At 39.6% G+C, this 24315-nt stretch overlaps 1 protein-coding gene across 4 annotated transcripts in view; it reads left to right on the top strand.

Moving 5' to 3' along the window:
* Window positions 1–22616, top strand: part of LOC134536288 (sodium/calcium exchanger 3) — a 114422-nt gene extending 91806 nt beyond the window's left edge. For 2 of the 4 annotated variants that reach the window (XM_063376037.1, XM_063376039.1), the window contains exons 6-8: window positions 3096–3254; window positions 12487–12658; window positions 14938–22616. In XM_063376037.1, the coding sequence (XP_063232107.1) occupies window positions 3096–3254; window positions 12487–12658; window positions 14938–15142 (536 nt within the window). In that variant the 3' untranslated portion in view covers window positions 15143–22616. Of the gene's footprint in view, window positions 1–3095; window positions 3255–9197; window positions 9357–12486; window positions 12659–14937 lie in introns of all 4 variants that reach the window. The other 2 variants (XM_063376035.1, XM_063376038.1) reach the window with 1 other exon arrangement.
* Window positions 22617–24315: the final 1699 nt, after the last annotated feature.

The raw sequence follows: 24315 nt of genomic DNA on the forward strand, positions 1-24315 counted from the left end.
GACTCTGATAGGTAGCTCCTGTTCGCCTTCGTGCCTCCCACAGGTACATCACCGTTCGCCAACCTTACTCTTCCTCATTTCCCGAACTGGCAGTCCACCGTGACTCTGATAGGTAGCTCCTGTTCGCCTTCGTCCCTCCCACAGGTACATCACCGCTCGCCAACCTTACTCTTCCTCATTTCCAGAACTGGCAGTCCACCGTGACTCTGATAGGTAGCTCCTGTTCGCCTTCGTCCCTCCCACAGGTACATCACCGCTCGCCAACCTTACTCTTCCTCATTTCCCGAACTGGCAGTCCACCGTGACTCTGATAGGTAGCTCCTGTTCGCCTTCGTCCCTCCCACAGGTACATCACCGCTCGCCAACCTTACTCTTCCTCATTTCCCGAACTGGCAGTCCACCGTGACTCTGATAGGTAGCTCCTGTTCGCCTTCGTCCCTCCCACAGGTACATCACCGCTCGCCAACCTTACTCTTCCTCATTTCCCGAACTGGCAGTCCACCGTGACTCTGATAGGTAGCTCCTGTTCGCCTTCGTCCCTCCCACAGGTACATCACCGCTCGCCAACCTTACTCTTCCTCATTTCCCGAACTGGCAGTCCACCGTGACTCTGATAGGTAGCTCCTGTTCGCCTTCGTCCCTCCCACAGGTACATCACCGCTCGCCAACCTTACTCTTCCTCATTTCCCGAACTGGCAGTCCACCGTGACTCTGATAGGTAGCTCCTGTTCGCCTTCGTCCCTCCCACAGGTACATAACCGCTCGCCAACCTTACTCTTCCTCATTTCCCGAACTGGCAGTCCACCGTGACTCTGATAGGTAGCTCCTGTTCACGTTAGTCCCTCCCACACTAACTACTCCCACACTGTCCAAAGTTATCCTTCTTCCTTTATTTATTTTACCATTCATATAAGTATGTATCACCCACTTTTGTTGTAGTATATAGTTTTATTTTGATTGTTCTAGGGCATCATAAATTTTTTATTAAATATCTTAAAAATCTGACTTCTAATTGTTTCAGGTAGTTTTCTAAAGTTATGAATATATTTTATTTTTCGTGTATTTAATGTTGGTAGGATATAGTTAAATCATTTATAGTGGTACAGTTTCTTTTACAATCCTTAACATTCTTCCAATACAATTTTGAAAAATAAAATTACAATTTGGAAGTAAGTTAATTATGGTGTGATGGTTTATATTCTGTATGTTTACTGGCTAGCTTTTGTAAATGACTTGTATTATATAAAATGTTGCTTATTTTTTCTAGGCTTGTGAAATAATTGCCATCTGAACGCTGCAAGAAGATTTTTTTTTCAATGCAACTAATGTATGTTATTACTTTTCAGAGACATCCAGAGAATTCAAGCTAAAACTTGAAATGATAGAATCTTCCTGGTTACGATCTAATGCTACACGTTATAATTTCAAATACTCAACTTTTTGTTACACAACAACATTGGGATTTTTGTACACACCTGTGCCACATTGTATGTCTAGACATATTATCTTTGTATAACTGAGAAATGGCTGGTTTTGGTTTTTGTTGATTTGTGCTCACATTCAGGGCCGTCGAGAGGGATTGGTTGAGCAAGTGCCAAGAGGGATACAGTGGAAGGTCGGAGGTGGGGAGGTGGTTGGACCAGGTAAGGGGTAGGAAGTGAGAGGGGATGTGCAGTGGTCAGGCGGTCGAGGGAGGGGGCAGTGTGGTCATGGGGGGAGGGAGCTGGCGTGCCCGGGCAATCAAGGAAAAGGGGTTGGTCGGGGGGAACAGGTGGAGGAAGGGCACGGACTAAAAGATGGGTAAAGGGGTGTAGGGGACAATGCTTGTGCTTAGTAAATTAGTAATACCTTGGAAAATTTGAGTGAAGTAATGGAATTGAACTCACGGACACCACCTGAAAGGAAGGAAGGAGGCACACTGTGACTAAAGCCAACCATAAATACTAGATGATGGCTATGTGGTTAAAGTCAAGCGTAGATATATAAACATTTGAAGAATTATTTATCATCATGTCTGACGAATACAGGATATCCTGAAATCCCCCAACCTTCTTCCAGCTGGTGTAAAAGGCCATAGCATTTGGGGTGTGATAAGGTCGAGTTTCAGATTGAGAACTTGCAGTTGTGAAGATGTGAGCTGCACCACCGTCGATGTCTGTGTGTTGCTACCCCTTTACCTGCTTCACATCCCCCCCCCCTGGTCAAAAGTCTGCACAGCCTGCCTGATTCCCGACCACGGAGCGAGGTGACACAGTGGTAACACACTCCACTCGCATCACAGAGGGCCTGGGCCAGACACAGGCTCGGTGGTCCACACAGTCACTCCACTGCGACCCTCGGCCGGTTCTTTACCGACCCCCTGCTCCTCGAAGTGAGTGTTCCCCTTTTAGTGAACCCCCATGTCAACGAAACGATAATCCCCGAAAGATCCAGTAAGCAGAAATTTCAGTTACAACCACTCGTTAGTTTAAATATACTGTTCAGATGTAGATTGTAGAACTATTGAGTAAGGTAACTGTTGAGAATATTGTTCAGTAAACAGAACATCCCACCAGCCTTCATATTGCTATAAACACTCGAATCCTCATTAGCCCGCCACAGACTATACTCGAGTGTGTATATAAGTAAACAGTATATGTCTTAGTAGCCCGAGATATATTTAGAGTGTTTTATAGGAATTAAGATAACTGAATTCAGCATTAAGTATGCAATTAAGCACCTCGGTTGGGCTGAGTCCAGAGCGAAACCAACTAACTTTTTCTGTAAACCGAACAAAATTTAAAACTGTGAATATGCCCATTTCGTTATGACATGGCATTCAGCTGAATATTTTGCAAGATTATGTTTTATTCTGATTAGTTATATGTAAACACTGCATCTACAATAGAATAGAAGAGCTTTTGTGAAAACGACAGCGGTGTTTTTCTCTCCCGACATGGGGCTATGTAACACTGTTAGACCTGAGAAGTGAAGGCACAAGTAGCTGAACGAGAGTGTGGAGAGCCTGTCTCCTCCCCTCCCGAGCGGAACAGGGTGTAATGGCCGGCATTGAGGGGAGGAGACTTGAGGTGGACTATGACCCTGGGGCCTCGCAGATATGCTCCGCGGGTACGCTTGCTTCTTCGCGTCCATCTTCGTCATCGGCGTGGTGACCGCCGTCATCGGCGATGTGGCCTCACACTTCGGCTGCACCCTGGGCATGCTCGACAGTATCACGGCCTTCATCTTCGTGGCGCTCGGCACCAGCATACCAGGTGACTCCCTCAGTCCTCGCACCCCGAGTCCTCCCTTCTCCCATCCCTCACTACCCAGCTGGTACACCATGGACCGACACTGGTCAACTCAACATAGGTATAATACAACTAGACTACCATACAGGTGACTCCCTCTGCCCTCGCACCCGAGTCCTCCCTTCTCCCAGCCCACACTTCCCAGCTGGTACACCATGGACCGACACTGGTCAACTCAACATGGGTATGATACAACTAGACTACCATACCAGGTGACTATCTATGCCCTCGCACCCCGAGTCCTACCTTCTCCCAGCCCACACTACCCAGCTGGTACACCATGGACCGACACTGGTCAACTGACCATAGGTATAATACAACTAGACTACCGTACCAGGTGACTATCTCTGCCCTCGCACCCCGAGTCCTACCTTCTCCCAGCCCACACTACCCAGCTGGTACAGCATGGACCGACACTGGTCAACTCAACATGGGTATGATACAACTAGAACACCGTACCAGGTGACTATCTCTGCCCTCGCACCCCGAGTCCTACCTTCTCCCATCCCATACTACCCAGCTGGTACACCATGGACCGACACTGGTCAACTCAACATGGGTATGATACAACTAGACTACCGTACCAGGTGACTCCCTCTGCCCTCGCACCCCCAGTCCTACCTTCGCCCAGCCCACACTACCCAGCTGGTACAGCATGGACCGACACTGGTCAACTCTACATGGGTATCATACAACTATACTACCGTACCAGGTGACTATCTGTGCCCTCGCACCCCGAGTCCAACCTTCTCCCAGCCCACACTACCCAGCTGGTACACCATGGACCGACACTGGTCAACTCTACATGGGTATCATACAACTATACTACCGTACCAGGTGACTATCTCTGCCCTCGCACCCCCAGTCCTACCTTCTCCCATCCCACACTACCCAGCTGGTACACCATGGACCAACACTGGTAAACTCAACATGGGTATGATACAACTAGACTACCGTACCAGGTGACTATCTCTGCCCTCGCACCCCCAGTCCTACCTTCTCCCATCCCACACTACCCAGCTGGTACACCATGGACCAACACTGGTAAACTCAACATGGGTATGATACAACTAGACTACCGTACCAGGTGACTATCTGTGCCCTCGCACCCCCAGTCCTACTTTCTCCCATCCCACACTACCCAGCTGGTACACCATGGACCGACACTGGTCAACTCTACATGGGTATGATACATTTAGACTACCATACCAGATGACTATCTCTGCCCTCGCTCCCCGAGTCCTACCTTCTCCCAGCCCACACTACCCAGCTGGTACACCATGGACCGACACTGGTCAACTCACCGTAGGTATAATACAACTAGACTACCGTACCAGGTGACTATCTCTGCCCTCGCTCCCCGAGTCCTACCTTCTCCCAGCCCACACTACCCAGCTGGTACACCATGGACCGACACTGGTCAACTCACCGTAGGTATAATACAACTAGACTACCGTACCAGGTGACTATCTCTGCCCTCGCACCCCGAGTCCTACCTTCTCCCAGCCCACACTACCCAGCTGGTACAGCATGGACCGACACTGGTCAACTCAACATGGGTATGATACAACTAGAACACCGTACCAGGTGACTATCTCTGCCCTCGCACCCCGAGTCCTACCTTCTCCCATCCCACACTACCCAGCTGGTACACCATGGACCGACACTGGTCAACTCAACATGGGTATGATACAACTAGACTACCGTACCAGGTGACTCCCTCTGCCCTCGCACCCCCAGTCCTACCTTCTCCCATCCCACACTACCCAGCTGGTACACCATGGACCGACATTGGTCAACTCTACATGAGTATGATACAACTAGACTACCGTACCAGGTGACTATCTCTGCCCTCGCAACCCCAGTCCTACCTTCTCCCAGCCCACACTACCCAGCTGGTACACTATGGACCGACACTGGTCAACTCAACATGGGTATGATACAACTAGAACACTGTACCAGGTGACTATCTCTGCCCTCGCACCCCGAGTCCTACTTTCTCCCATCCCACACTACCCAGCTGGTACACTATGGACCGACACTGGTCAACTCAACATGGGTATGATACAACTAGACTACCGTACCAGGTGACTCCCTCTGCCCTCGCACCCCCAGTCCTAACTTCTCCCATCCCACACTACCCAGCTGGTACACTATGGAACGACACTGGTCAACTCAACATGGGTATGATACAACTAGACTACCGTACCAGGTGACTATCTCTGCCCTCGCACCCCCAGTCCTACCTTCTCCCAGCCCACACTACCCAGCTGGTACATCATGGACCGACACTGGTCAACTCAACATGGGTATGATACAACTAGAACACCGTACCAGGTGACTATCTCTGCCCTCGCACCCCGAGTCCTACTTTCTCCCATCCCACACTACCCAGCTGGTACACTATGGACCGACACTGGTCAACTCAACATGGGTATGATACAACTAGACTACCGTACCAGGTGACTCCCTCTGCCCTCGCACCCCCAGTCCTACCTTCTCCCAGCCCACACTACCCAGCTGGTACATCATGGACCGACACTGGTCAACTCAACATGGGTATGATACAACTAGAACACTGTACCAGGTGACTATCTCTGCCCTCGCACCCCAGTCCTACTTTCTCCCATCCCACACTACCCAGCTGGTACACTATGGACCGACACTGGTCAACTCAACATGGATATGATACAACTAGAACACCGTACCAGGTGACTATCTCTGCCCTCGCACCCCGAGTCCTACTTTCTTCCATCCCACACTACCCAGCTGGTACACTATGGACCGACACTGGTCAACTCAACATGGTTATGATACAACTAGACTACCGTACCAGGTGACTCCCTCTGCCCTCGCACCCCCAGTCCTAACTTCTCCCATCCCACACTACCCAGCTGGTACATCATGGACCGACACTGGTCAACTCAACATGGGTATGATACAACTAGACTACCGTACCAGGTGACTCCCTCTGCCCTCGCACCCCCAGTCCTAACTTCTCCCATCCCACACTACCCAGCTGGTACATCATGGACCGACACTGGTCAACTCAACATGGGTATCATACAACTATACTACCGTACCAGGTGACTCCCTCTGCCCTCGCACCCCCAGTCCTACCTTCGCCCAGCCCACACTACCCAGCTGGTACATCATGGACCGACACTGGTCAACTCAACATGGGTATGATACAACTAGAACACTGTACCAGGTGACTATCTCTGCCCTCGCACCCCAGTCCTACTTTCTCCCATCCCACACTACCCAGCTGGTACATCATGGACCGACACTGGTCAACTCAACATGGGTATGATACAACTAGACTACCGTACCAGGTGACTATCTCTGCCCTCGCACCCCGAGTTCTACCTTCTCCCAGCCCACACTACCCAGCTGGTACACTATGGACCGACACTGGTCAACTCAACATGGGTATGATACAACTAGAACACCGTACCAGGTGACTCCCTCTGCCCTCGCACCCCCAGTCCTACCTTCTCCCAGCCCACACTACCCAGCTGGTACACTATGGACCGACACTGGTCAACTCAACATGGGTATGATACAACTAGACTACCGTACCAGGTGACTATCTCTGCCCTCGCACCCCCAGTCCTACCTTCTCCCAGCCCACACTACCCAGCTGGTACATCATGGAACGACACTGGTCAACTCAACATGGGTATGATACAACTAGAACACCGTACCAGGTGACTCCCTCTGCCCTCGCACCCCCAGTCCTAACTTCTCCCATCCCACACTACCCAGCTGGTACATCATGGACTGACACTGGTCAACTCAACATGGGTATGATACAACTAGACTACCGTACCAGGTGACTCCCTCTTCCCTCGCACCCCCAGTCCTACCTTCTCCCAGCCCACACTACCCAGCTGGTACATCATGGCCCGACACTGGTCAACTCAACATGGGTATGATACAACTAGAACACCGTACCAGGTGACTATCTCTGCCCTCGCACCCCGTGTCCTACTTTCTCCCATCCCACACTACCCAGCTGGTACACTATGGACCGACACTGGTCAACTCAACATGGGTATGATACAACTAGACTACCGTACCAGGTGACTCCCTCTGCCCTCGCACCCCCAGTCCTAACTTCTCCCATCCCACACTACCCAGCTGGTACATCATGGACCGACACTGGTCAACTCAACATGGGTATGATACAACTAGACTACCGTAACAGGAGACTACCTCTGCCCTCGCAACAACAGGCTGATTTTAACAATCGTGTACATGTTCGAGAGTTATTCCGCGGTTTACATGTTGTTAAAATTGATATAAATATTTTAAAGTCAACGAGGGGGAATAAAGTGTTGGTCTTGAAAAAACAATTTGTGTGTCATCTGCAAATTTGCACGTGCAAATGCAATCGACTAGTGGAACTCTTTGAAATCTAGTCGTTGTAATGACATCAGAATTTGTGTATCCAGCCAAATATGCAGATACGCTTCTGTGCAGTCAAGTGTGGCACAGATCTCGGTAAGTGTTTTCACCCTTGTAGCTGTCGGCTCCATGAGGGAGCTGAGCAGAAGCTTGCACTTCACTTGTCCGTCGTCCACCTGGTCCGAACCGTCCACTTGACTCGACCACCGCAGGTAGGTGCAGTCCCAGTTGAAATCCCTCATGAAGCAAAAACGCAACTGTGCATTACTATGCTTGCCCATGTTTCTGTGTACATGCATGAATTTTTTAGCTTGTGAGACGGTTTTCGTTCATAATTAATCTTAAAGTATAATTTTTGAAGGATTATAATCTTAATTTAAAAAAATAATTTCATATCCGCAATCAATAAACAAAAACTTAATCAGTTGGGCTGATAAGACTACTGTATTGTTATGATCATGAAACATATTATTTGCCACAGCTAACTTGAAAGCAATTTACACATCGAAATTGATATTAAAATAATAATTTCTGCATGGGAAATTTTATCGGCTATCATTTATGTATTAAAAACATTTTTTATTCTAATGAAAATATCAATACGGTAAACATAGTAATGCAGGTTTACATTTCATCATCAGCAACACTGAAAAAAAGGTAATGAATTTTTAATCTTTCAGTTTTCTGTGTGTTATGTTTCAGATTTTCTGTGGTACTAACTAGATTTTTCTTCTCAACCTCTGTAACTGCCTGCCGCTGTCACTTATCTACTTGTTTTTTTTTCCTTTATCTGTGTCTAACATTTGCTCTTCTCTTCTCTTTGGGCCCAGGTTCCATAAAGAGACGAGGACTGATTGCACTGTGTCACGATCCTCCCAAATTTCCATGTTCTTAAATTCTGACATCTCTCTTACATATTTCTAGGTTCTTCGCGCAGTATTTCTTAACATACTAACTCACTGTACTAGTTCCTGAACCAGTTCATAAGTAATCAGTAAATAATAATGGTATAGCTTTGTATTAGATGTAATTTTAAGGTGCATCAATATCAAAGAGCTACACTTATTTACATCAGTTTCATTCGTTCTGGAAATAATAAATTTGTAATAGAAAATATCATAAATGTTTTGGAAAATTCCTTTGAGGTTTTTTTACTTTTTGGGCAATTCTAATATTAGTAAAAACATACTGTTTTCATCGATTAAAAAAATTTAAAAATCGTTCCTTAAGATTTGCGAGTTTTTTTTTGTGTGTATAGCTCTAGATATTGTTTGCAAAATAATCCATATACTGAGTGGACGATCCAGAATTACAGCCAATGGCAGATCAGTCCAGCGTCTCGAGTTATCTTCCTGCTCTCTGCCTGCCGCCATCCTTCTGGAAATGACATGTGTTTCGAATAATATTCTGTCTCTGTGTGTGCTCTTCCTTTCCCTTGCGTCTGTGCATTTCCGTGTGTGTAGGCGTGGCCTGTGTTTGTGTGTGTCTCTCCGGCAGATATGCTAAACGGGTACGTGTGTTTCGTTGTGTCGATATTCGGGGTGGGCTGCCTGACGGCCGTCATCGGCGACGTAGCCTCGCACTTCGGCTGCACGGTGGGCCTCAAGGACGCCGTGACGGCCATCGCCTTCGTGGCGCTCGGCACCAGCGTGCCAGGTGGGTCGCCAGCGTCCACGCATCGGGCACCGAGTGACACGTCGACGTGTCGGTCACGAAGTGACACGTCGGTGTATCGGTCACGAACTGATTCGTCGATGTATCGGTCACGAACTGATTCATCGATGTATCGGTCACGAAGTGATAAGTTGATGTATCGGTCACGAAGTGATAAGTCGATGTATCGGTCACGAAGTGATACGTCGATGTATCGGACACGGAGTGATACGTCGATATATCAGTTACGATGCGATACATCGATGCATTGGTCACAATGCGACATATCGATTATTTTGAAACATTTGTAATGCGATACGGTGAAAAAAACACCCAATAAACACCTCTGATGGCTAATTGCACCATTCTGTTCTTCACTCTACAGTCAAATGATCTTAGTTCAAGAATTATCCAAGATCATTCTTTCAATGGTTGCACGAACACATACTGGGACTACACGATGTTCGCTTGCGTGGCCCACGATGGTTCACATTCAGTCCGTGGCTGCAACAGCAAACGGTGGAAAAAAAATGTGAAGTACATTTATATTGGTAGACTGGAAAGATATGAAGACGCTACAGTCGATTTTGATAACGTTAGCAAATAGTTTATGTGATCGCCACAAGATAGCAGCCCTTGCAGCTGCTGCCCCATATCTATTGATTCCTAATAACTACTCAAATCACATAGTGATGTTTAAAAGTTATTAAAAAAGGGATTAGTCTGAAATATAAATAGGGTCTGCTAAAAAATTATATTTTTAATAAAGTATGTGATTTGGATGAAATAACAATTCTTATTAAAACAGTAAAGATCATTTAAAACACTTAAAATATAGGCGTGTCTAGACGAGTAATTTTAACTTTATAAAAGGCATACTTTGACATAAATGTATGGAGAATTTTAGGTATGGAGAGGGTTGAGGGTTGAATAAGCTATTTTTTTTAATAATTTTGGAGTTTTTTTTCGAATTTCTGTGTCAATAATTAGCTACAGATTTTCAAGATAGTGACCGGGACAACCAACAAGATAGCGGATGCAATGACAGTCTGGTGATTGGCACTCTAGCGGGTAAACAATAAACTAATATAATAGCAGCGCACTCTTGCAGTAGAAAATGGGATGGTGACGTCCAGCAGACGAAAACAAGATGGCGGACCCTAGATGTATTCCATGATATCACACTGTTTGACATAATGTCTGCCTTGGCATTAGGGTGGGAGGGCAATCAGCTGATGGCTTCCGTGGAGGAAGGATTCGTCGCCATTTTTAATCGACTGACCTCACTAGGTCCGAACACAGTCCCTTTTTATTAATTTTATCATAAAAATTTCATTAGTAATTAATTTTAAGAATTTAATATCTTCCCCGATTTTCTGGCATAAAAAATACAGATTTTTAATACGACGGACAATTTTTAAAACAGCGAATGTTCAATTTATTAAAATTTTATTAATTATATTTTATATAAATTTTAAAATTTCCCCCAAATTTCCAGCATACAAATGACTGAATTTCAAGATGGTGACCGTAACGAAAAAATGCAATGGTGACATCATACCCATGCAAGATGCTGGCCGTAACTACAATTGCATTGTTCAGGGATTGGGGCGCTCGATTTTAAGATGGTGAAATTCAAGATGGAGACCAAGGGCCAAGGTCAAGGTCAAGGTCATCCAAGATGGCCACCGTAACATCAGAATTCAAGATGGAGACAATAAAGAAAAGTGAAATGGTGATTTATTCATCCAAGATGGCCGCCGTGATGTCAGAACCCAATATGGTGGTCGCCACCTCATGCACCTCACCCTGGACCTTGGCGTCGTAACTCCATTTCTTTACTACTACCATACAAAAAAGATTCGTGACGAAGTACAATAAAAGAAGGAGCTGGTAATTGATGTTATGTTAATGTTTACCAGCCTTTACATTATGCCAATGAGTTCCCCCTCACTCATGTGAGCTGCGCGCGATGCATAGTTCACCCACGCGTGCTCTACGGCGACTACTGCCGGTCAATGCTGCGAGCGCGCGCTTCACATTGGTGCGGTTTTCCAGTCAACAGCCCTTCCGGTTACTCCACCTCGTCAACAATTGCCTGTATATATGAGTAGTGTTCATGTAACAAACATTTTATTGGAAAATTTTGTCACCCCCGAAGTCCACACAAAGACACCTAGGATTAGTATAAGTTCAAAGAAACTTCTTGGACAGTTTTGTTTTAATGTTTGGACTTGTTTCTTACCTTAGCACGTCTTAGCTTGTCTCTGTCAGCTGAACCCAACACAAAGTGCACCGCATGAGCTAACACTACCACTGTTAACTTTGTGAACTATTTTTCCTGCTAAATGTTACTAATTGAGATTCTTTTTTTGGGAATTTGAAATGCAGACGTAATGTTGTTATTTGGCTTGCAATAAAACCTTTTTCTCTCTTTTGAATTTTTAAGTGAGTTAAATATTTAATTGTGGTACAGAATCGTAAGTATAATTTTGTTGTATGAATATTTTAACTCTGTTTATTTTTTTAAATATATTACAATATAATAAGTTAGTTTTCATAATAATTCTTAACTTTAAGTCACTGTGACAACGAATTACATTTTTACCTAATTAAATACATTTTAAAGATTCTAGTGGAAAAATGCGTTTTAACATATTGAATTTTAATGAAATGGTTATTTATTGAGGCAACATTTTTTGAAAGCGATAATAAACTCTCAGCATAGATATTTCCATGAAAAAAATCCAAGTAATTATTGGTTTCTATAAAATGAAAAACATATTATTTATTCATTGGGGCCTCACCAAAGAAAATGTTGCTGTAACTGGGGTCTCACACAATAAGAAATGGCAGACATTAGGGCATCATGAATCAAAAAATTGCAGTTATTTGAGGTTCATCCATTTAAATTTGGCAATCATTAAGGCTCCATCCACGAAAACGTTGAAGCCATTGAGGTTAGATCCATTGGGGTCTCATCCCATGATAAAATTGAGGCCATCGAGTCCCCAGCCACGAAAAGGTGGCAGTCCTTGTAGCTTCAGCCACAAAAAAGGGTAATGTCATCTAGAGTGGTCTGTATGCGAGGTTCAGAGCTACCAGTAATACTCGGTGGTGTGTGTGCTCGCAGACACATTCGCCAGCAAGGTGGCGGCGATCCAAGACAAGTACGCCGACGCGTCCATCGGCAACGTGACGGGCAGCAACGCCGTGAATGTGTTCCTGGGCATCGGCGTGGCCTGGTCGCTGGCGGCCATCGTGCACGCCGCGCGCGGCACCCAGTTCCTCGTCGACCCGGGCAAGTGAGTGTCCTCCGGCCTGGAGCAGGCTCCGAGGGTTCCCTGGCCCGATGCGGAGTGCTGGCCTGGACAGTCCTCCACCGGACCACGGGGTCACTGGGTCCCAGTGTGATCTAGGCGCCAGCAGTGCTGATAGTCTCAGGACACAGCCAACTGTCTGGTCAGCTGAGTGCGGTAGAGGGGCTGAGGCGGTGACTATGCTGGGTTGGTGGCCCCAGCCGCTGGTCTAATACCCTCACGATAAACAACAGGGAGCGATCCCTAGCAGTTCTGTATATAAAAGAGAACTGGAAGATACTCCCACACTACCCTTCAAGGACGCACATTGGGAGGGGAATGTTGAGAAATGCCGGCCGCGAAGTCGGAATATATCTGTGAGTACAGCTCCAGCTCGACACACGTGCCAGCGGGTGCCACAGTGGGCCGTGGTGTGGTTGACAGGAACACGACCATGATGGCATGTGGGACGGGCCTCGCCCCTTCTCTGGTGGCCCCATTTGATTCAAATCTTTGTGCGGCCGGAGAAGGGGCTTAGGAGGTGAGATGTTTCCAACCCTCCATCACGATTGAAAGGAGCATCTCTCCTTCTAGACTGGTGATACAACTCAACCTTTGTTTCCGCAAGCATTTCCTGGGTTGAGTGCGAAGTGTGTTGGGTGTGAGGACTAGTATGTGGTGCCACCTGGGTACACAGAAGTTGTGGCTGTACATGAACCGTGGCATTCTTGGGAATAAAAACAACTAGAATTGCAGTAAATTTTCGGAGTGAATGTGCTGTAACGATTTTTGAAAACTTGTTTTCTGCATGTATATTGAATAATCTTCTGAAGGAAAGGTCAAGTGTATATTCACAACACACTCCTTGCGTTTTGACTGATAAGATAAAGACAGCAGTTATCAGAGGCAATCCGCCTAAGATTGTTATAAACATTTTCGAGTGCTCGGGAGTTTTAGATTGATCATACACTCATACTCAAAGAATAAATATTTCATCTTCTGGTGTATAAATTTAAGGAATACTTTGTACTCTGGCCACCTTGTTAGTTTATCTTGTATTTTCAAAAAATTGGGTAGTTTCCATTATGCTTCTTCGAATATTATATTGGTTAGTTCTGGAAGTTCTAGGTTTATGTTTCACAAAGAAGCTACTTTATTATTTATATGATTTTAACCATTTTATCCAATACCGAACTTCAATAGCCTACTTCAGTGCATTGATTGCAAACATACTGGGGACTGCTGTAGTTTAAAAAAATGATTAAAACCATGAATAGTATTTTTTGTAGTGATTCGTCTTATAAATTCACAAACCATTTAGCTTAAGAAAAGCAGGCATTTATATTAATTTCCATTACAAAGGACATCAAATGGCCGTGTAAACGTTTCTATATAAAAGTAATTTTGCTGTGTTAAGTTCAAAATTATCATTTCATGTCGAATGGCAATGACATTCATCCCACCAAACATATATTATCTTTGAAAGATTTGTGCAATGGGAGTGCATGACTTGATGTAGGCTTTTGGACATACGCCATTGCTTAGCCAAGCAAAAGCGTATGCCCAAAAGCCTACATCAAGTCACCAAATATATAATTAACTAAACAAAAAGTTTAAATACCAAAATCAATATTTAGTATCACAAAACATAGGTAGATAAAATAAACAATTTTGTTAGAACAACCAATTGTATTTTAATTTTTATAACTGTTTGTAAGTGATATAAACAGTTCAATAAAAACTTTGTTGGTCTCTAAAACTTACAAACATGTTAACAGTTTTCAAATCCACTAAAAACCTACAAAATTGAGGCCATAACACTACTACTTATTCACGACCAACAACTGCATGTTCATTGTAACAAAATCACTAAGAACCATCAGTCCATGCAACAAATCCATAAAGAAACTGCCACATCTTACAAAAATTTAGGGGAAAAAAAATATCAAATCTGCAAAACAACTAACTAAATAATGGCCCGCTAAAAACCCACAAGTCAAAGTAGGTTTTTCCTCACGCGAATCCAAAAGTCATCAAAATCCTCTTCAATCTAGAACAAATTGAGGTTATCTATGTAATCTGTTAAACCAAAGGACTTTGAGAATTTCGAGTTCTTGATAAATGCTTTATTTCAGTCAAAAATGCATTAAATTATTAAACTATTTGAATTAATGCATACACGTGTCAAAAAGGCAAAGTAAAAGTGAAGTACAGGAGTGACTGCGAGAAGTGAATCTGGAGATGTGCTGTGGTTGAGCCGGTGTTGTTGGATCGCCTGTCCGCAGCATGGCCTTCTCGGTGACCATCTTCTGCACGGAGGCGCTCCTCGCCATCCTGCTGCTGGTGGCGCGCCGCTCCAAGCTCACGGGCGGAGAGCTGGGCGGGCCGCTGCTCATCAAGTACTTCACCGGCGGCTTCCTCATATCGCTGTGGATCGTCTACATCGTGCTGTCCAGTCTCGAGGTGTACGACGTCATCGAGGGCTTCTAGGCTCGGCGCTCCTCTGCGAGACCTCCCGACATCCAGGGCATCTCCTGGGACTCGTCGCGGCGGGGAACTACAGTTGCGGAGACTGAAGGCATCACGTCAGAACATCGATTACTGGAACTCAAGTTCAAAAGATTGAAGGCATTTGCTTCGGCACATCGCTCCGACGGATTGTTTACTGAAACTCTGCATCTGAAGATTCCAAGCATCTGCTACGAATCATCACATTAAGAAAACTGTTCCAGGGGCAGCATTTTCGAAGACTGGAGAATTTATAATGACTCAAAACATCGGGAGATTTTTTGCTCTTACTTCAGTTTGGGAAATTGAAGACATCTGGTATGACTCACCCCTTTGGGGTAAAGCTTATTGTTTTATAGGAGCATCACTTTGAAGACTAAAGGCATCTACAAATCATGGTGTCAGGATATTGTTTACTGTTAGTTCAGTTACAGTTAAGTAATGTGCTTCGTGCGAGGGTTCAAGTACACAAGTCTCAAAAATTATATTCTTGAGTTTCAGTTCCATAAATTGAAATCAAACTTTGACATGTCAGGATGGCTCCTGTCTGCAATGCACCGTCCTACTCTGAAGGATGCTGATGTGCTAGGAGGTTTCTTCTTGTAATTCCAGTTCTTGCGATTAAAGACATTTACTTTGACTAATGAGAATTGCTCCAGCACGCAAGGGGATTGTGTAATCCCTAGAAAGCTGACACGTGGTCCTAAGAAACTAACTGAAACCTCAGGTTATTTTACTCAAGGCACAAACTATGGCTTATGAGACTATCATTTCGTTGATGTAAAAAAAATATTTTAAACGTGTTATGCATGAGTTAATCGGCGCAGGTAGCCCTAGAACATTTAAAGGAATGTTATCACTAGATGTTATGAATGTTTTTTTGTACTGCTTGCGGTTAGCTTCGATTTTCTCTTTCGGAGGACAAGAAAAAAACATTTAATAACTGTTACGCAAGGTTATTTAGACCTTTTTATCATAAATATCGATTGTGTGTCCTGTGAAGGTGTGATAAACATCATCTGAATGTTTTGGTTTTGCGGTTGTGTTCAACACATTGATAGGCGAACGACAGTGGTATTTCTTTATTTACACTGTAGCTTTTGGTTAAGTTACACGTGTCTATAAGCTTTCACGAGAAGCACTGACGATGTGGAAGATGTTGGCGACACACTTTGGCAAGGGCCTGTTAATGAAGCCCCAAACATCATAAACAAATACAGTAATCTTCGTTGCCCGGTTAGCATACCTCCTTGTGTTTTTCAAAGATAAGCTGAGAAGTTGGTGACAACACTCTTTAAAGAATATTTAAATGTGCCTAGCAAATAACTGGTGATTTAGTGCCCTTTGGATACCTAAAAAAAAGCGAGGAATTCTAAAACGTTAATTTTTCAGTGACTATTACGGCATTGATTTAGCTATAATTCGTGTAGTTTAAAACATAACAATAATTTCGATTTTTAATGAGCGTCTATTGTATATCTCTCCTAACTTAATTATGGTAGAAGTGAATGTAATTATTTGCATCCTACTATAAATCATGTACAGATCAGGCGACTTCATATAATCCTTATATATATATTTAACTAACTTTAAAATTCTATTCTTGCATCTTAAAAATATTAAAAACTTCAACATAACTTATATCACGTAGGCTTAAAAACTCAACGTTGTTTATGTGCAGCGAATTTTGACTAAAAGTATTTGTTACAGAAACATTTCTTTGACGACAAGTCTTGACTTGAATAAATTAATTTCTGTTTGCATTTGAATGTATTACAAGAGCATTACAGCAATTTTATTTTCAGTTTTTATGAACTAACCCAGCAACACGATTTAAGCTTTTTTCCACTTAAGAGTCTATAATATTAAGTCAGTTATTTGAAAACCTAACGTTTTTTAGTTAATTGTTGAGAAAAAATCTTTTGATAGCATTGGTTACTTTACAGAATGGCATTTATTGTTGCCAAAGAATGAGTAAAAGGCTTGAATTGTCATAAATGAAAGAAAATTATTTCATGAATATTTATTAATAATTGCTTAGCTCTTTAAACCCAATACAAAAGTGGTTAACTTGATGTAACATTATTACAATTTTTAAACTTATACCTTAAACACATTGCTAAAGGGATAGCTAAATATTACTATTAATCAATTTATTGAAATAATTACTTTACAAATCTATGTGATGAACGGGAATATTCAGACCAAATATTTGTTAATCTCTATTTTTAGAATGACATTGAATAAACTTATAACACTAAACGGTGGGTTCTTCCGAACGGTAAGAAAAATTTACTTTACTTTAACCATCTTTCATAAGCAGCAATTTTTCTGCAAACAAATAAGTGAAGTTAATTATTTCATAATTGTAATTTCAATTACGAATCAAGCACTATTGATTAATGTTGTAATTAAAAACTTAAGTGTTTAACTAATGTGTACAAGGATAAAATGTTTCCTGTGAGTTTATGTATCCGTAAAAATTTAAACTTTTATTTTTTATTGGAAATATTTATTTGTTTGTGTATGTTCTTTTTCTAAAGTTTTGTGCATTACCGTGTTGTGCAATTTTAATCAGTTATTTTTACATAAAACATATCAATGTACATATGTGTTATATAAATAGCAGTGGAACAATTTTAAGACTTATATACAAATAATAATGTAAAAGTCTACTTGCAGGATAAAGTATCTGCTATAGAACGTAGAATAAATTTAAACTGAAATTACAATATATTATCAATAGTTACGAAAAATTAAATTAATGCTAATTCACAATTTTAATCGTATTAAAGTATGTTTTTCATGTATTGGACTTTAAACATACTTTTATTGTCACATGATGATTTTATGAACACATTTAAAAGTAAATATCCACAATGATCATTGTAGACGAAACTTGAACTTTTTATGATATTTGGTACTTTATGCGTCATTTGAAGCATTTTGAAATAACTTTGAATGATTTTAGAATCAACTTTTTTTTTAATGTTTTCAGGATTTAATTATTTATCCATCTCCAAGATTTTTTTTTTCACAGTTGTCTAGTCGACACAGCGAAATCAGTGCTCTCCATTTTGGAATAAATAAAGCTGTATCCTTTACCTTCTGCCATGTTTTACTAACTTTTTCGGTTGTACCGAGTATTACCTATTTGAAAATTATTATTTTTACAGAGTTTGAGTTTTTTTGTTTGAAAATGTTTTCTCTCAAGCTCCTTTGTGGCCTTATGCTTTGCTCCGTGTTATTTGGATCCATCGCTACTAATCTTTGCTACGCTTTTGTGCTTTTTTTATCTCTTACTTTTTCCTATTTAGAGTTATGCGAAATTCTTTCAATCCACTTTGGTATACATTTTAAAATTTCTTGAAGACATAAAAAATGTTGACACCTATTAACAACAGAAGTAGCTTAAATTATGAAAATCTTTACTTGGTAATTTGCCTAGAAAGTAGACCATCTATATAATTTTTTAAACCATTTGATGAAAGTGGATAAGACAGTTATCTTAGTATTATAGTGATACGATTGAAACTTCGTACTAAGTATTCATAAAACATTTGAAGCATATCGAATTTTTGTAACAAAAGTGTTGGGAAAGTGCAAAATTGTTCACTGTATCCAATATTCCCGTTTGGATTAAGTTGTTAATTACTTTTATAATATTGTAGGATACAGTATTGGATATTTTGGAATTGTTTTCCAAATACTTAATAAATATCATATACCATTTTATAGACATATTTTATTAATTAGTTATCTATTAGGACATATATAAGTCTAATATTTACAAAGTTTGACAACATGCTGTCAAAGTCACTGTTTTATTATTCCCTTTTCTCTTTTTACTTTAAAGACATAGAAATTAAAAAGTATGTTATTGAAGAAAATAATACAAATAATATCATTACTCGAGTGTAAACTACGTAGACCCGTACGTCTTTCTTGTTGTAAAATGGAAAACAATGATAGGTGTAACTTCGTAGCAAGGCCCTGTGCTGCTTATTCAAAATATTAATTTTGATTGAAACATTGTATACAAGAATAAAACAAAAACATTAATATTTTAAATTAATTAAATACTTAAACAAATTTATCAGTTTACCATGAGCCTGTGTAAAATATGTATATATTACAAGTTTTGAAATTTATATAAAACGGGATATTCAACTTGAAAGTATATAATGATAAGTAATTATTATATATTTTTCACAAAATGTTTTTGCGTTTAAAGTGAGGAAAAATTTGCTTTACTGAAAATTATGATTTTACGACGCACTCTTAGAAAAAAAATGATTTGATATACGACCTCAAAGATTAAAATTGGGCCAGATATTTTGATAATTTAGAAAGTATATTTGTTAAATTGTGAAATAAAACGAAAATTATGTTAAGATTTTGAACATATTTCAACCGTAATAAAGTCATAAATGTGATAGTTTCTGATAATGTAATTAAGTATTGAAACATTGTATTTTTATTATCATTTTTTACATTTTACAGATCTTGCATAAATATTGTAATTTAAATGATTTTAAATATTATATACCGCTTGTAACTTAAGAATATATTTTATATTGAATACGTGCGTAAAGATAGCAGATAACATATTAAAATATTATTCTTATTGTACACAGTAAAATAATATTTTTAATATTGCAAACTAGCTAAAAAAACATTTCTTTAGCACTGCATGTAGGACAGTAAATTTTGCAGTTTATGGCTGGGTAAACTATAAAACTAACACTTTATCTAATAACAACCACTCCACCACCTAATCTCACATCAAAGATAACCAAGAAGATAATAAATATTAACAAAAAATTACTTAGTGAAATTTGGTAAAGTGAAAAAATAGTTTAACTACATTTATTTATTCGCAATGGTTCTAGCTGAATCAGTAGCGTGAAACAACAAACAATGTCAGAAACTAAAAACTATTAAACTATATAATTTACAAACTTAACATTAAATTGAAAGAAGGAAATATTACATGCACAAAATTTGATTTTGTATTATGTAAATATTCCTTTGAATACTAGTTGCCAAGACGTTTCGTAAGTTTTCGAGTGATTAAACAGTAAATTTTTCAGCCTACTGCTTTAATATTGATTATTGTATCTATATTTAAACAAGCAAACACTAAAGATGCAACATTAGTGGTAAACATTAAGATATAATATTAAATGTATATTTCTTCACAACACTACGATGAGCAATGAGCAGTTAGTATTTTGTATTTAGTGTTACGAAATATCTTATTAATTTCAAAATACTGTATGTAAAACGTTCAACAAGATTCAATGTGAGTGTTAGTGGAGCGGTAAACTAAATATATGTATACCTACAATACTTATTACAAACAAAATTATAAATTCATGAAGTATATGATAAGTCAAGTTTTACCGATTCTGCATATTAAAATTTTGATAATTGTTCTACTTATATTATAACGTTGGACTTTAGTCGAACTATAAATTTTTAATGAAATTTTTTGATCTATTTAAAAAGTAGAGTGTAATTTTTATAGTTTTCGAGTTTAATTGAAAGAAGTTTTATACTAACTAGTTCAAGGGCTGGTTACCCACAGGGACCGAATAAGATATAATTTAGGACAAAATTAGTGTTATAGCGGGAAGTTCGAAAAATTTTTGAGCTAGTGTCTTGATTCCAATAGCAAATCAAAAATTTTACACACAAGTAAAGGTGTAACATGAACACTGTTGAGAGACACATTTATTTGGCATCATTAGTGAGTCAGTTTTCTATAAAGCGAGCAAGTGTATATTTAATGATATAAGCCCTCGAAGTAACAATTTACTATCATGTTTGCCTGGAGAGATATAAAGTTTAGGGAACAACATAATCTTAAATAGTAGATAAAACAAGGCCAAGAAAATGCATCCCTTTTTATTCACGCCATCATAATCGCAACATAATCAGTAACGTAATAACATAAACACAGCGCCCTTACGAACTAGTATTTTACTGCAAAAAACTTCGCTAATATTTGACTGCAAACACAAAACGTGAATCATTCATCTCAAAAAAGGAAACCATCCCCACTAAAAGAAAAAAAGATACTTTGTTGTATTTTTGAATACATTATTTCCCCTCTAAAGTTCATATCTCCAACCCATAGCCCTTTCCTGGGTTACAAGGAATAAAACTAAATTATAATAGCTTTAATTTATTATTTAATTTTAAAGGGTAGCCTAGATATTGTAAATAAAAGTTTAAATTACCATTATTTTTATTGCGTGCAAAAATATGTTAATTTGAAAACAGAATGAAACAATGTGTAATGACAAATAGTACTTCAAATCTAAACTCTCTAAGATAACATAAAAATCTGTTTTACTATTTGTACTCTAACCCATGTAACCACAACACCTAACATTAAAAAAAAATTCCCTTGGTCTTAGAATATTTCAAGAAAAAAAATTCGGTTATTGAAAACCATACCTGTAAAAACCTATATGATATTAAATATTTGTCTGTAAAATTTTGTAACACTGACTAAACGTACCATTAACTCTATGCAAGCGATATAAGTAGCAACATTTCTGATCAGCTTAAAAATGTTTATCGTGCAACAAATGTATTGATAGCTGTAGTGTATGGTTTTAGAAGTCAAGAAGTGAAGCGCTTATTAATGGTAAAAGTCCAAGTATAATTAGCGTATCCTGTCATTTATTGTTCCATATGCTGCCAACGAGTCAATAGACATTTTAAATGGTTGAGACATGTAACAAATGCTTCAAAAAATATTTTATAGGTAGAGATAATGTTAATTAGAAGTTTACGTGCTTTGTTAATAAAGTATTTTAATAGCGTGGTAAGAGAGCTCTTTACTGCAGATTTATTTAAATATGCTATAATGAATAAATAACGCTGTAATGATTATGAAAAACGTACATTTCTAACAAAAGTTCAACTTGTTTAAGGCTTTCATATTATGACGCTACAAGAATTTCTAGTTTGGAAAATAATACTTTAAATCAAACAACAAACGCATCAATGTTTTCGTGACTTTATCAAAACCTTGTCACGTGTATCAGTTTGGAGTTGTTTTAGTGCTGTGTTTATCGTTATAGAAATGAGAAACGCTGCTTTCTTGCAGAATTGTAAACTTCTGTATTGTAACGAAGTTGGATTAATTGTATAAATTTACATTAGTGTTGTGTTTTATTTGTGCCCTGACTTTGAACCTTTTTATTTTAAGGCTGGATGTTGACGTAGTTCAGTGATATAAGACCGAAAATATAAGTCATGTGAAATTTGTACTTAAGAAAAGCTGTATAAATGTTTATTGTTTTCTTGATGTTCCGAAACCTTTTGTGTTTGTATTGTTCAAGTTCATCGATAGTGTAAATACAGTACATAGGAATGTACGTATCATACTGTTGTGGTTTTGTACAAAAAATGTTTAATTAAATGTTAAAGAAAAACAGAATTCTTAAATCTTATAATATTAAACCAATGTAGCATGTAATTCTTGTATATATTCCAGTCTAAATTTTCAGTATCTTAAATCTTTAAACGAGCAATTCTTGTATACCTATATATAATCTGAATCTCGGAAACGACTCCAACGATTTTCATTAAATTTAGTATGGAGAGGTTTTCGGGGGCGATAAATCGATCTAGCTAGGATTCATTTTTAGAAAATGTCGTTTTATCCGTGTTTTCAATTATCAACTTTATCGATAATCATACCATTTTTTTAAAACTGTTGTTTAAGTGTTGTTAAGCCAATGAGTGTTTGGTTTGAGGTTAGACCAAGAAAATCAATTGTTTACTTATATGTATCTACCAGTTACTATAGCCCACAATTTTTGACTACAACTAGCGTCAACAGCTGGGTCCCATTGTTTATCAAGCATCAGAATTTAATAATAACTAGTAGTGGCAATATTTTTAATATCCAAAATAGTGGGCACTCATCGCCTATTAGTGTAAACTGGCCACAAGTAACGTTTGTAAGTGGGTTGTAATTTTTTGGTGTATATTAAAGCCACTTTTATTATTGAAATAAGTTGTATAGTTTGCAATTCACGCTCTCACATTACATGTTAAGTATATGAAAGAGAGTATACATCTTTACTTTCCCAGATCAAGCAGAAATAAAGTGTATGACAAATATGTCAGTAATAATTTAACGTTTCACGGGAATGTTAGTTTCACCCGATGGTGAAAGAATACAAAACGTCTATTAAAACTACATAATCTTATGATAGCACAATTGTTCACTAGCTGCAAACCAACTATAGCTGATTTTTTTTAAATTTAGACTTTACATCACTTTAAATTTTATACACGCTATGGTTTTAACTCTGTGAAATTTATAGTACCTGGATGACCGAGCTTTGCTCGGTATTTTTTTTTTTTTGTTGTTAAAACCATCCGTGCCGGCTGGGTAAAATAATGGGTAAGTAAATGGCTCGAATCGCTTATAAACATCATTTAAAGAGACAATGTTTTTATTGCGCTGGTGAACAATCATTTCATTTTCTGTAAAGCTTTGATCAGCATTTAGTGTAAAAACTGCACAAACCTCATTACACGCCGGTATATTAAACCTTCTGCGATCAGCTTGATCTGGAAGTCTAAATAAAAGCTTTACGTATGGTGGGGGTAACCCTTGGGCAGAAGTTAACCGATTCATTTCGTCCTCTACTTATCGCATCATTATATATCCCTGTAAATAAAGATTTTACGCTCGAATGATGAACTCCAATAACTTCATCATTGAGGTAGTATTTCCAGAATCAAGCGGATGGTTAACTCTTTAATTAACGGCTTCATCAGGGTCTAAAAAGTATAGTAGCCCGTACAGTGGTCTTTCAAATACACCAACATCATTTTGCGTCGGGTGAGCTGTCATATTCATTTTATGATATACTTGTCCACAAACAATAAAACTATAAATGCCATGGCTATTTATTGTTCTGTCATCTTCTACATTCAAGGAAGCTAGAGAAAAAGATGCGTTGTTTATCTTTCTTATTTTTTTATGAAATTCTTCCGAATGTGGGTGAAGGTTTAAAAAGAGACGTACTAATACATTTGAAAATTTTGGCTGTTCTATTAAAATTCGTCCATGCAAACAACAGGCACAAAAATAATTTCTATTTATACGTTTAGAAACGCGT

Source organism: Bacillus rossius, chromosome 10 (genome assembly GCF_032445375.1).
Source record: "Bacillus rossius redtenbacheri isolate Brsri chromosome 10, Brsri_v3, whole genome shotgun sequence".
In the NCBI taxonomy this organism is placed as follows: domain Eukaryota; kingdom Metazoa; phylum Arthropoda; class Insecta; order Phasmatodea; family Bacillidae; genus Bacillus; species Bacillus rossius.